At 32.8% G+C, this 17,166-nt stretch overlaps 1 protein-coding gene across 2 annotated transcripts in view; it reads right to left on the bottom strand.

Annotated features, from left to right (window-relative positions):
- Nucleotides 1–13,729, bottom strand: part of LOC130904190 (uncharacterized) — a 70,379-nt gene extending 56,650 nt beyond the window's left edge. For both annotated transcript variants that reach the window (XM_057816812.1, XM_057816813.1), the window contains exon 1: nucleotides 12,369–13,729. In XM_057816812.1, coding sequence (XP_057672795.1) covers nucleotides 12,369–13,539 — 1,171 coding nt within the window. In that variant the 5' untranslated portion in view covers nucleotides 13,540–13,729. The remainder of the gene's footprint in view (nucleotides 1–12,368) is intronic.
- Nucleotides 13,730–17,166: the final 3,437 nt, after the last annotated feature.

The following is a 17,166-nucleotide window of genomic DNA, read 5'->3' as shown; positions in this document are numbered from 1 at the left end:
TTATACCTTGAACTGCTTTCCAGATAAAGGGCGTAGAGAGCGCGGTCAAAGAATTATCTGAGATCAACTGGAAGTCCCGATCAAAAACTCGTAATATTAAGGTTTATAGATTTATTATGGTTAAAATTAATAAAAATTTTAAGAACAAGTTCTAATTTCAATTCTCTTCTTCTTCTACTTCATCTTCTTTTTTTCCCTCTTTTTCATCATCGTCGACATCGTCCCTCTGCCGCAGAAGTTTCTCTTCTTCTCTTTCAACGACATTTGTCTACAAGTCATTCATGATATCTGGGTCAAAGATTCCATCATCATTAATATCGGTCTGATATGGTATGGCATTGAGACGAGCTTGTCCATTACTCTGGAGGCGTGCTAAAGAGAACTGCAATCCGCTTTTCTGTATCTACATCTTGAGCCACAGCCACTTTTGCATTTACAGAATATTGTATTGAGAAATTCATCTGGTGCAGGTGGTAAAATATTCATGATAGGTTCCAGGAATTCGCTACGCATTGTCCAAACCTATTCCTGGGGCTCTTAATCATGCCTTAACCAAGTTTGAATTTGATAATAAACGCGATTGAAATATTGGTTAGCTGCTCCACTCGTTGGGGGAATTTTTGATAACTGCACAGGTTTATTCGATTTTGATGACTTGACGTATAGTGCATGACGGAGATGATCTATACTATCCACAGATTTCGAAGCCTTATAAACTGCTAATGAGGTTATATTACATTCTCAAATAATCTCTGAACCGGACAGTTTTCTTCTTCAAATGGTGCAGTAAATTTATGGATTTTAAATAAGATGTACTTAATTTTTTTCTCAAAGTCTATTAGTGTAAATGAGAATATAATTACAACGTAATTCAAGTGTATCCCTTAGTAATTTTTCAATTACCGAAAGAGATTATTGAATTGATAAATTTTAGAATTATTAGAAAAAAAGATTGAATCTAAAAGTTGATAAAAAAATAATTATATATTTTGCAATTAAGTATAACATTAACATTAGTTTTTGATCGATACTACCAGTTGACCTTAGATAATTATTCTCTGATCGCGTGCTCTACGCTCTATATCTCGAAAACAGTTCATGGTATAAAAAAATGTTGATCATAAGAGTTGTAGAGAATTTAATTCTCTACAATATTAATAACAAGTACAAATAGCGTAAAACTCATAGAAGTCGAGATATTTGCGAAAATATCGAGTTTCACGATCTTTGACCACTGACTTTTGAGAATACAAGTTTTTACGTGGTAATATACTGGGTATGTCGATTTTCCGAGGTGAACTCCCTATAATGACTGGACTAAAAAGTAAAAAGTAAAACAAGATTATGGAATATGTTAGTAAATAACAAAGCTCTTAGATGTCTACCAGATGGTGTTCCAGCTACGTTTTATGGTATTTTATCGAACCTTACTGACCAAATTTTAGAATTATATATGTTGATAATGAACAAAGTGTGGAGTAATTATGCAACAAGGTTTCTAGGTTAAGTAGTGGCGTGGCAGAATTAGATTCTAAAGGGTACTGTTTTTGACAGTAGCATATATTTACATTATAATAAAACAAAGAAATATATTTTAGATATTGGAAAAACGGTGATTAGAAAATTTTATAGTATTAATATTTAACTATGATTTCGGACGTTTACAAGGATAGAATCACAAACCAAAAGAGCTTTTGAAATCTCAACTCGAACTTCACTAAAAAGACAAATAACAAATATAAATGATGATCATTCCTTGGATGATCTTGTTTTTGTTAAGAGTCAAGTTTGAAGATCTTTTTTGCCGAAAAAAAGAAACAAAAGCTATAATTAATTACTTTTACCTTTTAAAACAGCCTCCAGATCAGAACGTATGCTTCATAAATAATATTAGTTCCCAATCATTGATAGTGATTGCCACCCCTTCTCGTGGGTGGATTTTTTTTACATTCTGAGTACAGGAATTAACGGAAAAAGTAAATCTGAGAAAAGAAAAAAATTTCTCTCTCGTTTTCTTTGTAAAACTAATATTTTTCGAGTTATTTGTGGTTCAAAGTAATAGTTTTTCGACATTTTTTAAGGTTCTTTGGCGAATAACTCGGAAACAACAAACAACATTTTTTTATAATTTTTCTACGATCAATACGAACCAAGATACGACTTGTTAATGGTTAGTTTTTTTTGTTAAATGCATGATTTGAAATATTCAAAGCCAAAAAACGGGAAAACTTTGTATTTTTCAAGAAATTCATAGAATATTTTTTGTAGTATATAATTGCAGCTTTAAAATCAAACAAAAAGTCTCTAGCATGAAAATTGAGCAATTTATGATCAAAATAAAATCGGTTCCAGCCCTTTTCTACTAAAAAATCAGTAAAATCAACCCCCTAACTACCGCCCCTAATAAAAATAGACCTTCACCCTTCTGTGATTCTCTTTATATATGTATTATCAATATACTCAATAAAAAATACGGATAAAAAAAGCCGCCTGCACCTGATGAGCCTGCCAATGCAAAAAAGGGTGCGGCACTTTAAGCAGGTGCTGAAAACTTGGATTATGTTGCAATTTCACTTGTTATGTTTCTGGTAGAGACTGCAATAATCGTCCACCAGTAAATGAAGAGGCCGAAGACGACATCGACTTTGATGTAGATAAAATTAATCAGCCAGATCTGTAAATTTCTATATCTTTTTATATTAAATTCTAGTTTTGTGGATTTAGACCAATTTAATTATATTATGAAAATTGCTATGTTATTAAGGGTTGAAATATTATGAAATTGTATCCTATAGCATATAAAAATCCTTAGTTAACTAAGCCAAATTTTGACTATGTTAAGTTTTAAAATTTTCTAATTTTTTACGATTAGGTGTAGTTTTCACCCTTAAAAAACAAAAAGCGTACAACGGCACAATATAGAAAATGAACTAGAGGGTGAAATGAGCCTAATCCCAATTTTTTGTACAAAATTGCGAGGTTTTTTTTGAGCTTTATTTCCTGGACTATTATACGAGGAGCAGAGGTTTTGGTCACCTAGATTGACGGTTCGAAAATCTTATTTCTTACTATCAACATAGAATTAAATTTTTCTAGTCAGTTTTATATTAATTTAATTTAACTTTATATTATGTTAGGTTAGATATACTTTATGATCGTTTTGTATTAAAATTAGATTCAGTGATACCGTTTAATGAGGATTTAATTTCATGTGGTTACGCTGCCCTTATGAAAGGGTTGTGTGTCATATCACCGAATAACGTTTTGAAATATTTGTTTCGTTTATTATCAAGAATCCCTCTTCTTCACACTACTTGAAATCAAACAAAATCACAAACAAAAAGAAAACTGAGAATTGAGGAATGCTACATTATTTTTTAGAATCTTTACATCTGAATCATGATGAAAGTGAAGACTGTTCATTAATTCATATAGTGCCCCATGACAATGGAATATAGTATTGAATGACCAACAACAAAACACCACGTAGCTTTTTCTGAAAGCTTATGTTTCATAAAGTTTATCAATAACAACTTTCCGCGTAGGCGCTCTATTGTAGTTACTCGATTTCAAAGCATTAGAATTATTGTTGACTTAACCATAACAGCCAATACTTATGTCTTTTATTACAAATGACACCCACTAAGTGTACAATTGAGAGTGAAAAATGAACAATGTCCTCGCATTGCACCGCACGTCTAATACCACGCAACTCCGAAGTGTGAATAATACATATAAAGAATAAAACGCGGCGTTTATTGGGCATTGAAACACTTTTAGAATTTAAATGACCGTAGATCACTCAACTGTAATAGAAGTTGAAGAGTATTGATGGCATAAAAATGTAAATAACATGCAGATGCAATTTCAAGGTTCTCCTGTAAAGAAGAATGTCCATAATATAAATTTATGTTGTTGAAAGAATAAAAAATGTTCAACATTATTGTATACAAGGAGTACTGAATGGTATAGTTAGTTACACATCAACAAATTAATCATGGGGGTTATCAACCTACTTGGGTGCGGAAATTAAAGCTGCCATGGGAGTCAAGAAAGTGGGCCGGACTGGTTGTCTAGTTTACCATTGTACTCCACCTGCAAAGCATTTTATTAACTATAGGTACAACAGAATCCAAGCAACAAAGGCCAATCGTCGTGAAGGGATTTTATCTCACGTATTCGGCCCATGCATTCTGTTAACTAGGTAATGTTATAGATACAACACGCTGAAGAAAATCAGTGGAATGGAAAACGGTAGAAGTGCGAATTGAAAGCATAAAAATCGCTGTTATAAGGAGATTCAGTGGACAGTCGTAGCACTAACTTAGAATTTCTTGCATGAATCTACGAAGTATGATGAAGTTATAGTTTATTTCAGAAAGGTATAGAGTAATAAAACCTTATTAGGTATGCAAAGGGATCACAGAGTGACTCAACGAATATTTAAGCCACTTTCATAGTTTGGCATTGATTTCATTGTAAAATTCGTTCTTTTTATGAAGTGCAAGTAGTACTACTCGGGTTGGGGTCAATTTATGGGTTTAGCCTATTGTTATCCATTCACAAACACTGAAAATAGTGTGCCAAAGGCCTGCCGGTAGAATACTCGTAAAAAGAAAATCCGAATCTGAAATAAGGTTGGAATTAGGCAGAGGCACTAATAGAAGGGTAAACAGTACCTGTTAAACGGAAAACGTAACTGTAAAATCTATTACCTAAGTAATCACAATATTTCGATATTGATACTTCAGGGCAGAAAACATACTTTTCCTAATTCTCTTACGCAATTACTTGAAATTTTAATATTACAAACAATACTATTTCAAGACCTACACCTATGTCCAACACCGAAATTGAGCCGAACTGGACGGAATTCCCCATTTTATGACTCTATACTTTTCTGAAATAAACTATAGTTCTATATTATCACACTAACAAGTGCCAGGTACTAAATTGAAACGATTTTTTTAAGTTTAGAATGTGGCAAGGACTTTCACAAGTTATTCTGGATAAGCGATGAAGGTCGAAATGGAACGATATAAACCCTCAAAACTCTCCATTCGATTAAGGCAACAATTGAAATACAAGAAGGGAAGTTATTACTTCCTAAATTTTAGAAATATTTTTTTCTTTGTCTCCACGAACTCGGACTGAATGAAGAACAACAATTTGCAAGTCACATAGCACGCGGCTCGCGTGAGCATAAATCCCTTCTGAATAATACATCAACAGATAATCCATGTCGTAGTGGACAATTCTAGATAAAGATATAAGCATTTATCGAACAAAATGAACTCACTTAAGCCATTTTTTGATAAAAAATATTGCTTGGAGTTATAAATCTTACTTATAAAGTACACAATCTATACAGCATATGTTTCAAGTTTGGAGACGCCACGTTGTTCTGTATTTGTTAGGAAGCCATCAATAGTGAACGTTTTCAAAGAATTTGTAACATTGAAAAAATTGGTTATCGTTATTTGAGACAATACTTTTATGTGTATTGCATTAGCACAAATAATATAAAAGCTGGATTAGATATTCTACTCTGAGAGAGACTAACTTCTTTATCAACAGTAAAAGCATTTATGAAACGAGGGTCCATCACTTCAAACCTCATACAAAAGAACAATCAAAACAACGGACTTAAAAGGGAGAACCGACTCCAAAGAAAGCAAAGACCGCATTTGGCTAAGAAGAAAGTGATGCATCAGCTCACACACCCGTTATGCTTCGTTATGCCCGTTATACCTCATGCAACCTATTCGCCTGACCCACCCCCCTCGGATTATTTTCTGTTCCGAGAAAATAGCTCGGGAGTCAAAGGTTTTCCAAAAATGAAGAAGTGATGTCGACAGTTAATGGCTATTTTGAGGAGCTCGACGATTCTTATTATAAAAAGGGTATCGAACTTGATAAACATGGCTGAGAAAAGTGTGTTGTGCCTAAAGGTGATTACGATGTATACCCACTTATGGAATTGTACTGATCCTCAACAATGCCCCACCCCACGTGTAACCCAAATATTCCCTCAACAATTTCTAACACCCACTTTACAGTACCGATCTAGCACCGAGTGATTTTCAATTTTTCTTGAAGTGAACTAGTGGTTTGAAAAGGCTTCTAAAATGACGTGGAGCTCAATGAAACCGTCACAACTCACTTCCAATCTACATTTAATGAAGAGGGTAGTGCAAAGTGTGGAGAAAGTGTTTACAGCCCACAGGAAGTGGCAAAAAAACCCTCGTATATAAATCTAATAATTCTTATTTTGATTTCTTTACAACAACCCAATGATATTGGATCCGGGATCTACCTACACATACTCGGATTATCAAATTCGCGAGTATACTGTCGATCGAAAAACCGAACACAAGAGAATGTGATAGTGATTAATGCCCGTTAATGAAATTCTCGTATGAAAATGCTGAGAAGATTGATTACCGCGAGAAGAGAAGAGCATATACCGAAAAAGCATAAAGTAATAAGTTTGCATTTAAACCACGCCTAGGTAGGTACTTTTACCTTCCCTATATGTACAAACAATGAATAACAATAGACCAACAAAAAGCGCATAAATCAAGATGAAAAAGAAATTGCGTGTACAAGAAAACAGGATTGGGTTGGCAAGCTTATAACTTCAGTTTAATTTATAAATTATAGACTACGAGTTTCAGTAAATAACTTTTATCTTTGAACGACTTTATAGCTTAGTTTATGTTACTTCGAACGTTCATTAATCGCTCCATACTAATGTGCAAATTTCAATAACAATATACTCATGCTGCTTGGGCATAATCAAAAGACATGATTTATTTCTAAAAGTTTATTCCCCGTCTTTTGCGAATAGTTAAACTATTACAAATTGACGTATATAAAAATTAATTATAATTGAACAAAAAATTAATTTATATAACGTATTAAAACAAATAACCTTTTACTTATAACATCATGTGTAACTAACTAACTAACTAACTAAGAAAAACACATTTTTTGCCTCAAATCAATTTTATTCATCAATAAAGTATTGTTCAAGAGCAATACAATTATTCCATTCTTTAGCTTCTCGATGCCGTTCTTGTAGAATTGTCTTTTGCTTCAAAATATACTGTCACTGAGGGTTAGATCTGGACTATACGGTGGATGAGGAAGCAATTCGAAGTGTAATTCGTTAAATTTAACCATCGTTGCCATCGACTTGTGTGTGCATTTTCTTGCTGAGACATATGAGGCCGTTTTTTCTTGATTTTTGCATTCAAATGATCCAGCAACTCTATGTAATATTCGTCACTGAGCTAGAGATAGTCAAAAACATCCCATGCGCATCCCAAAATACTATACCCATAACCTTCTCAACTGTCTTTTGTGCCTTTGGACGCTTCGGACATGGTTCACCGGCTGCAGTCCACTCAGATGATGATCGTTTCGATTCCGGAGTGAATTGATGAGTCTAGGTTTCATCAATTCTCACATATCGACCCAAAAAACTCGATTTATTACGTGTAAACATGGCCAATTACTTCTCTGAATCATCAACACGTTATTGTTGTCTCATGGTAAAATATTCATACATAATTGTAAACACAGTGCTTCGGCTATCTCATGCAATTTCAATTTACGATTAGATATAACCAATTTGCGGACTTTTTTTTATGTCTCCTGGAGTAACCACCTCAATGGGACGACCAGAACGTTCACCATCATCGGTGTTTGTACGGCCACATTTAAATTCAGCAAACCAACAACAATTGATTCCTTTTGATGGAGCTGACTTTTCACAATATTAAATAATAAGACTTTGTGCTGATAGAAGTAGAAAACAGAGCTGAAACTCTCAAAATATTCTGTATATCAAAACCACTATTGAGTTAGTTTTTCCAATAGCAGGACTTTAAATAATAAATACTAAAAGTTTAGTACATTCCAATGTTTCAGGGCTACGATCTCCCCCTCATCAGAGATATTCACCAAAACTGGCTCTGCGAATATACTTTCTTTTCTCAAACATAACAAAATGGTTTGTTGGAAAATGATGTTACACAAATGAAGATGTACCACAAATATTTTGCTGTTGAAATATAAAAAGAAAATGAATAAGATAAATATAGTCTTAGAATTATTTACAACACCTTCTGATATTCTTTCCCCATAATTTGTTCACATCTGGTAGGATATTGTTCATGATTATATTCTTAAAATTGCCAGATGCTTAAGACGGATAATTTGAGTAAAGGCACGTACGGGATAATTTTTCCCAAAGAGTGACCTGAGAGACTCGAATTTATAAAACGTTCAACTACCACTCAATTGTTTAATTTGATAACCGTAACCAAATACATTTCCAATACTCATATACAAATATAATTTGTTTTTAATTGGAAACCTTCTAGGCTGAGTTAAAATGAGATTATGTTGAAAATTAGAATAGAATTCATCGGTATAATGGAGTTACTTTTTATTGACAAATCACCTCGTATATGTTAGACTTAAAAATACCTAAATACAATTATATAACAGTTATGTAAATTCACATCATATCCGTCCATGTTAAAATAATCCATTAAGATAATGTATAAACTCGTTCAATTAGAAATAATCTATGATGATTTATATCCTTACAGGAAACTCATTACAAGGTCTAATGTCGATATGTTAGGAAAAAAAGTAGTGCACAAAACCTGTAATAACTGAAGACAAATCTTTATATATACGAGGATGGTCCCAGAAGTACCTGGGCTGACCTAGGTATAGCGGTTCTTGCTTGAAAAACACGAATACGCGTTCTCTAGTATCCACCAATAGTGAACATTTTCAGTGAATTTGTGAACATGAAAAAATTAGTTATGTGAAACAATAGTTTAATTTGAAAAGTCTTAGCCCAATATGAAAATGCTCCTTCTTTATCAACAGTAAAATATTGCGTACTAGAGTTTAAACGCGGACGTACCACCAGCATCGTTGTGATCAACCAAATGAGGTGACGACTCCATAAATGTTGAAGAGAATCCACAAAGCTGGTACTGGATGAACGTCGACTGAAAGTTCATGAGCTAGTAGATATAGTAGGCATTTCAAAAAGTGCGACATAGCTGAAAATTAACTGAAAATTTTGACATGAGTGCACAAGATGGGTGCCGCGTTTGCTCACAATTGAACAAAAACAGCGTCGTGAAGATGTTTCCATCGAGTGTTTGGCAATGTTTCAGAGAACTAAAGACGATTTTTTTTTCGCCGCTACATAACCATGGATGAAACAAGAGAACAATCAAAACAATGTAATGAAAAGGGAGAAGGCAAAGACCGTTCCATCTGCAGACTAGGTTTTTTGGGATACGCATGGGATAATTTTGATTGACTATCTTGAAAAAGGGAATAATATCAACGGCGACTATTATACGAACTTATTGCAACGTTTGAGCGATGAAATCAAGCGAAAACGCCCACATTTGGTGTTGTTTCATTAAGACAATGCACCATCTTACACATCCGTTATTGCAATAGCCAAAATTAATGAATTAATGTTTCAATTGCTACCTTATACACCCTCGGGTTATTATCTGTTCCCAGACTTGAATTTATGGCTCAGTAGTCAAAGATTTTTCAATAATGAAGAAGTGATGTCGGCAATTAATGGCTATTTTGAAGAACTTGACTATTCTTATTCTAAAAAGTGTAAAGAACTTCTTGAACATGGTCTTAAAAAGTGTATGAAGATTACGTTGAAAAATAAATATATATTTTTCATGGACCATCCTCTTATGCTTCCAAAGTCCACATTTCATTATTGAACAGAAACGAAATCATGAAAAATATAAATTAAAGCAGATAATGCCGATCAACCTAAAAACAGCAAGTCTTGTAATTATTGAAACTTTGCACTGTATTTCTCAAAATTAAACGTCCGATACTATTCAAGATAACAAAAAAATTACTTTGTATATTCAAAATTTCGTTAATAAATTGAGAAATGACGTATACAGAATGATTTATTTAGATCTTAAATCTAAAATCTGTTATTTAGTTATTTAGTTTAGTTATTAAGTTATTTACGGATTCCGACCATTTTTAATATAAAATAAAATATTTAGTTGACAATCAGATATGAAATGTTTGTCCAATTTTCAGGGCGTTCAACGATAATTTTTCGAAGTCTACAATAGCATACTATTTAGATTAAAAATATCACAAAAATAATATACAGTTTAAACACTTGGAAACGACACTGTGGGGACTGGGCATCTTAAAGCGTTAAAGAAATATCTTTGAATGGAAAGAAGAAAAATCAGAATTTAGAGATAGCAAAAGTTTATTCAAACTAGTAATAATAATTATGTTGGCACGTTATTGCGTATAGTTTATTATTTTTGTTTGACGTATTTTGCTGCACAAGTAATTTTATTATTTTTTTTTTACTTTTCACATCTTGCTATAATGAAGCATCTTGGTACTTTTCCAATAATTTAGCTGCATCCAGAGCTTCTTTGATGCACGACGTAGGATTATGTTCAGCCGTCTCATTGAATCCAAAATTTGAGTGAAGCCGTTGTAAGCAGGCAATCGTCTACTCCTATGTAGATTTGGAGATTTACTACTCTTCAATAAAAGGTTGTCTTTTCTATCAAACTCAGGTTTTGTTTCCACATCATCACTCGTAGAATTGATACTGTTGCAAACAAGCTCGTGAACTGGGTCCTTTAAGGCGGCTTTGTCCAGCTACAATTAAATTTAAACATTCGGCAAATTCGCGCGACGCCTTTGATTTGCTTTTTATAAATGGCGGACGCGCCTTTGATGAACTTTTTATTATAGAAGACAGTTTATTACATTAAATTAAATAATTTCTAGGAATGTTTTTTATAACCAATAGCCGATAAGCACATAGGCTTTTTGATAGGCCTGTTGTTCATGATATGACACTTAACGAACGATTTGAAGGTTCTTCCTTTATTAAGGACAAAAATGTACTGTCAAACTTGTTGGAGTCAAATAAAAGTTTGTGAAATATCTATCATTCATGATTTACCAATTAATGGACAATTAAATATATGTAGTTGTCTAGTTAGATGGGTGTTTTCTCAGTCCTGGTTGTCGACGCGTTGGATGATAATAGAAGTTGCCAACCTTGTGGTGTTGTGGTATAAAAACATTTTTATTCCAAAGATTATTGCTTAATTATTTTGTAATCAATGAATTAGAACTTTACATGAAAAATAAATAAATGTTTTTGAAAACGAACTTCGTCCTATTAATCAAATCGCGCAGTTAGTAGGATATATCGAAGTTTACGTTTCGAACGTAGATTTTCCGTTGCGCCATTAACTAAGATATCTCATACACTCAACGCTTAGACCGTATTCATTTACATTATAATAGCAGAAGAAGCTTTTGTCTGTATCCCAATATCCATCGATTTAACTCGCGGGTTAAAATTTCGGGAAAAGGAAAAGAAAAGGGCTAAGCTTCTTGACGACGTATTAGAATATATGATTCCACAATTAGTAATTATTAATTTAGTAAATTAGTAATCACAAACCTAGAAATATCGTAACTTTGAATATTGATAATTTTACTTTGAATATAAATAAAGTTTTATTTGTAAAAACGAATTTTGCGTATCAATTAGTTAATTCGGCAGAGCTATAAGGCAAACAACTGAATGAATTCACCTAAACCCGTAGAAGTCTGGAAACTAAACATACAAAAAGTTTACCAAACCTTTGTGAAGGACAAAAACAAAATTTGCGTAAGAATTGTCAATCGAGACTGGGGAATGTTATTGAAATATTTGTAAGCGTTAAGACATATGTATTGGACTAAATAATGTAATATGAAATAAAATTTTTCATCATATTTTTATTTATTTCTAATATTATTTTAATGTTTATTGTAAATCGGTTCTTTTCTCAACTATTGATATTACTTTGAACATTTTTCCTCCACTTGTAATTGATTTAAGAATTATGAAGAAATGAATCCATTGCAAAACACTGTACAGCGGACAATTGTCCACCCTATTCACCTGACTTTGACATGTCTGATATCTGATTATTCTTTAAAGTTTCAAGAGTATTACAAAGTGACAGTTGCAAACCTTTAAGTTGTTTAAACTTTGGTTACAAAAGTACATTGATGTAGGTGGTGATTTCTTAACATTAAATGGTCGTTAGTTTGTTTAAAATATTATTTTTGTGAAATTTTGACAATAATGTTCTCATTACAAATGAGTCTGTAGACCGTACATAAATATTTCTATATCTATGAAAATGAAATGTCTAATGATAGTTGAGTAAGATATTTGTTCTAACATATAATTATCAAAATGAATGAATAATCAAAGACTAGTATATATTTTCAAAAAGAAACCTTACCTCCTCCCAAAGTGGTAATAGAACTATGATGCTTATGTGACGTTCCATGATGGCTCAATCCATATTTAATCGGTTTGAAATGGAAAAACGAAGGTGAATATCCAGATGCTCTACTTAAAGTACTCAAACGATCTTCTCTATCCTCCACATAAACTCCTTCCTTTCCAATAGCCGCTAACTGTCTCCCCTTTGGCATAAACATTATTAGAAATATAATAACCGACGAAGTGACAAGTCCGAAAGCTATGCAAGCATCTTTATGTCGTTCGTTAACTAATAAGCCACTAACTGTCCAAATCAACCACGTGGGAATACTGCATCCTACCGAAAGCGCGATATAAGTAGCTTCCCGATAATTATCTCTGATTCCTCTCGATTTAACAGCCAAAACTGTTACGAATAAAATCAAAAATGTCACATAAATAAGCGAAAGAAGCATATCGATGTAAGCGGTACGACATAACGGAATAATAACGGGAGTATTGATATCTTCCACCGTGAGTAAAAGTTTGTATTTATTTTTATTTATTATCATATCCACGGCGACGTCGTCTACGAAAGGAGGGTTTGTTACCAACCATTGAACCCCTATGGCAACTTGAATAAGTATAGCAAAAAGTAATAAGAGTCCTTGATAAGGTGCTGGTAAATAAACACCCCCGTTTAAACTTATTAGAAATACGCACTTAACAAGTAAAGAAGCGAAAACGATAGTGTAAGCTACCCCCGTACCAAACCGCACTATAGCACAAGTTACTTGTGTTGGGGATGCAGCGAAAACAGCAGAAAGTCCCGCGCAACAGAACAACCCCAATAATAACATTTGTCCTAAGAAGAGGTGTCTTCTACTGGGGGTTGTTCTCCACGCTTTGCACAAAACAAACACTTCAAATCCTAAAATCAACACCATAGTAATTGCGGATAAAGCTAGCACTGGAATGACCCAAACTTCATTCCTAAAAACACCCACTAGTTTTTCAGTTCCCACGGGACACCCGGCGCAAGCTGTCTTAGAAATATAACTTACTGTTGATGTACTAGGGGTAGTACTGCTTGGCACTAAAAAAAACTCGGTACTCATTTCTAAACGGCGCTCTAAAGCTATAGTGGCGTTATTAACATTCGTTTCACTGTTAGTTCTTTCACCAAAAAACACAGATTTAGGACCCATGGTTGCGGGTTCGCGCTTTCAGCGAGTACGTAATTGACTGTTTAAGTTGAAGATGTTGTCGGCATACCGTTGCACACTGTACGGCGGTCTGGGCCATACTGATTGTACCGGAGTCGTTTTCTTGTGCTTAGGAGACGACGGCGACTCTGAGGACCCACCTCCGATATCAGATATTGTAAGGAATACCGAGAAAAACATTAAGCAGTTTGGTTGCGATTTATTAAACGAGATGAATCGATTCGAAAAATGCAAGTCCAATTCACAAAACACTTCAGCGAAAAAGATGTGATTTTAACTGGGTTTTTCAAATTAATAATACTAGGAATCACAAATTTTTGTGTAATTTATTAAAAATACTATTTAGATGAGAAATTGTTGAGGACAACAGCTGGAATTGTTTGATAGTTATATTATTTACACGTTTTTATAGTTAAAGCTTGGTTTATGTAGCCAAAATTGAAAATTAATATCAAACTAATATATTTAATTACTAGTACTAAGTTTATGCGGAAAATTTGCACTAAATTTGAGAGTTCATTTTGTGAGGTTATGAGTACATCAGGTCGGCCTATATATGTGGTACTCTTTTGTTAATAACATTTTTGTTCTTTGTCTAGGAAAATATTCGTGTTATTGCGCCGATTTCCGCCATTTTGTTTTATTTTTAAGACTAGTATCAAAAAAATAGGGAAAAGCAATGTCAGAAAGTCAAAAATGTTTGAAAGTCAGCAATGTCCAGGCGATGGACAGTGTCAGGAGTTTTTCACATTTGTGTGACAAAAAAAACTCATTTTACAAAAATAGAATAAGACAATAAAAGGTCTGGATAACCATAGGGATGATTGTTGGCAAAACATGTGGGTAAACTAGTTTCAACGGGAGGTTTTAGCAGTGAAAAATGACATATAGCATAATTCTTGCGTATCGAAACAGCTGTCACGATCTTTCAAAAACATACTGCTTATTGAATTATTGAAAAAACTTTTTGAGCACGAACTTGATTAACAGACCCATTGAGACTGATATAGTGCAGCACTCATTGTTGTCCGTTTTTTATTTAGCTAATTTTCCAAAGGGAAAAGAAAAACAATTCGAGAATATCAAATAAAACTGATATAAACAACACAACATAACCTAGTTTTCAAATGACAACTAACAACTGACAGGTGATTTCTATTGGCTTACCAGAAATTTATAATGAATACAGCATAAACTATATAAGTAATACTCCTATATGGACAGTTGGTATGGGAAAAAACGGCCCAACGTTATGGTGCCGACAATATTCATTTTCTTGCTCGTTCGAGACGCTTTATCTATACAGCGCATGCTTGATAATGCGCAGAATCGAGCTGGACCTAGTCGGAAACTGTCCATATAGATGTATTACATAAACATTTAACACGAAGAAAATTTAGTTTTATGTTAATTTTCATTTTTCTACATAAATGAAGCTTAAGATTAATAGTTAAGAAATTGAATAATGCGGATTATCTTGTGAATAAAATATTCGCATTATCTTGATGATCACCTTTTTAAAATATCAATGAAAGGTGCAGAAAATTATATAATTTTTTACTATTCTATTACAAATACATGGATTCAAATACAATATTTGTCAACAACAATAGGTTATTTGTTGTTAACTCTCGTGTTTCCTCATACATCTGTCAAAATTTCACACAAACTTGTTTTAATTTGTGAATAATTATTGGAAAAAAGCATTTCAATTTTGATTAAATTATTTTTAACGTGGAAATAAAATCTAGGAAACAATACGTGGAAGTGCCTCGTTCCAATAAATAATATTCAAATGTTTATCTTCTTTCAAAATTGTTATACGATCATAAAAAAATAGTTAATAAAATCCGTGTTCTTATACATGTGTAAAAACTAGGTACAAGCTGGATGCCGGGATTTACTTAATGCTGATCAAAAGCACATTTCACACATTGAATAGTCAAAATAATGTTTGAATACGTGATCTAAGTCAATTTTCTGTCACAGTAGATAAAACTTATGTATTGTTGCCTCACAAACAATGGACTTTATCTAGGAAGTGCATTAATAAAACAATTACCAGTTTCGGAAAATAACGTCATGACCACAGAGTTTCGGGGTTCTCAAGGTAATCTTTATTGATCGTTTAGGAAATTATAACACGAAATAAGAAAGCTTTAAAAAGGTAATATACTGTGCTGCTTTCAATTAAGAATACATTTCTAATATTCACAATTGCGTAAAAGTTTTGAGAGAATAATCTTGGAAAGAATAAAAAACACAAACTGGAGTTATTGTCATTATGAAGGTGGTACTATAATTAAATGTTATTTTTGATTTTGATTACACCCGTACAACGTAGAAGAAATAAAAATAATTCAAAAAATCAGGAATGTCCATGAAAAAATCATGATAAGAATTCTAAATAAGGTATTCAATAAGCAATTAAGTCTAAACAAATACTACAAACACATCATAAAGAAAGCAAAAAGATAACACGCGTAGAATTCTGTCAATATTGGAAGAAGTCCCTAATGCCTTGAATTTCATAATGAATTATTATTTTCACTTTAGAAATATTCAAGAGAAAGAACTTGTTGAAAAAACTGATATAGAAGACAATGAAAATTAAAGGATATCAAAATAATATGGAAGTTAACATTGTCTTACATTATTTATAATAAATTTGTGTTGCCTTATTGTTTGACTACATATAAACATAAAATAGATGCTGCCTAAGGCCTTATATACTCCAGATTCAAAAATATCTTTTGACCATTTCAGGAGAAGAAAATTAACTCTAATAATAGAAAGAGTCTTGAATATATTGAGAATAAAATTGTACTAGTTTACTATAAGTGTATGTCAAGCTTGATTTCCTTCAATAATCCAGCTCGTGAATGACTTTTATCACCAACCATTTAAGACTATGATGTTCAATCAAACTGACCTTGAAATCTTAGTAGATCATAGCTACTTAAAAATGGTGATACTAAAATAAGAAGTATACTAGCTCTTACTCTACTAATTTCGTGATATCTCAAAATATATAAAATGGCCTTCATATATATTAAAACTATCGAAAAATAGAAAAATATGTAGGGTAACAGATAAACGATGAATATGCGTTCAACATATTGAGCAATATATTTCAGTTTATGAAATAATTTTTAAAACAATCAGTTGACTTGGTTGAACTTGTGAAGATTTGTTAATTAATAGTGAAAAACTCGGTACATCATCAAGAAAAAACCATTCACACATGCGTGTGACGCAAGTATGAGAACCTGTTCGTTTTAATTCGAATACATCTGAAATTTCATCCTGTTACGACAAGAAAAAAAATAACAAATTTTAATTAATGAAACAGTTCGAATTTTGGATGGGTGGTTCCATTTCGTTAAATTAAGATAAAGTATTGATAATCATTATACAAAATTTGCTATCGTAACCTTAACGGTTATTTATGATTTATTATTATCACAATCTTGTCCTAATCCACTAATATATCTTCGTCTACTGGGTGTTATGACAACTGGAGCATGGTTGACGATAACGTTACTTTGTGACATGATCAATTTAGAATGTTTTTTGTCGCCAAGTGCTTACTTGATAAACGGTTTTCAC

Source organism: Diorhabda carinulata, chromosome 2 (assembly GCF_026250575.1).
Source record: "Diorhabda carinulata isolate Delta chromosome 2, icDioCari1.1, whole genome shotgun sequence".
NCBI lineage: Eukaryota > Metazoa > Arthropoda > Insecta > Coleoptera > Chrysomelidae > Diorhabda > Diorhabda carinulata.
The sequence above is the reverse complement of the archived record's forward strand: the minus strand, read 5'-3'. Positions and strand labels throughout refer to the sequence as shown.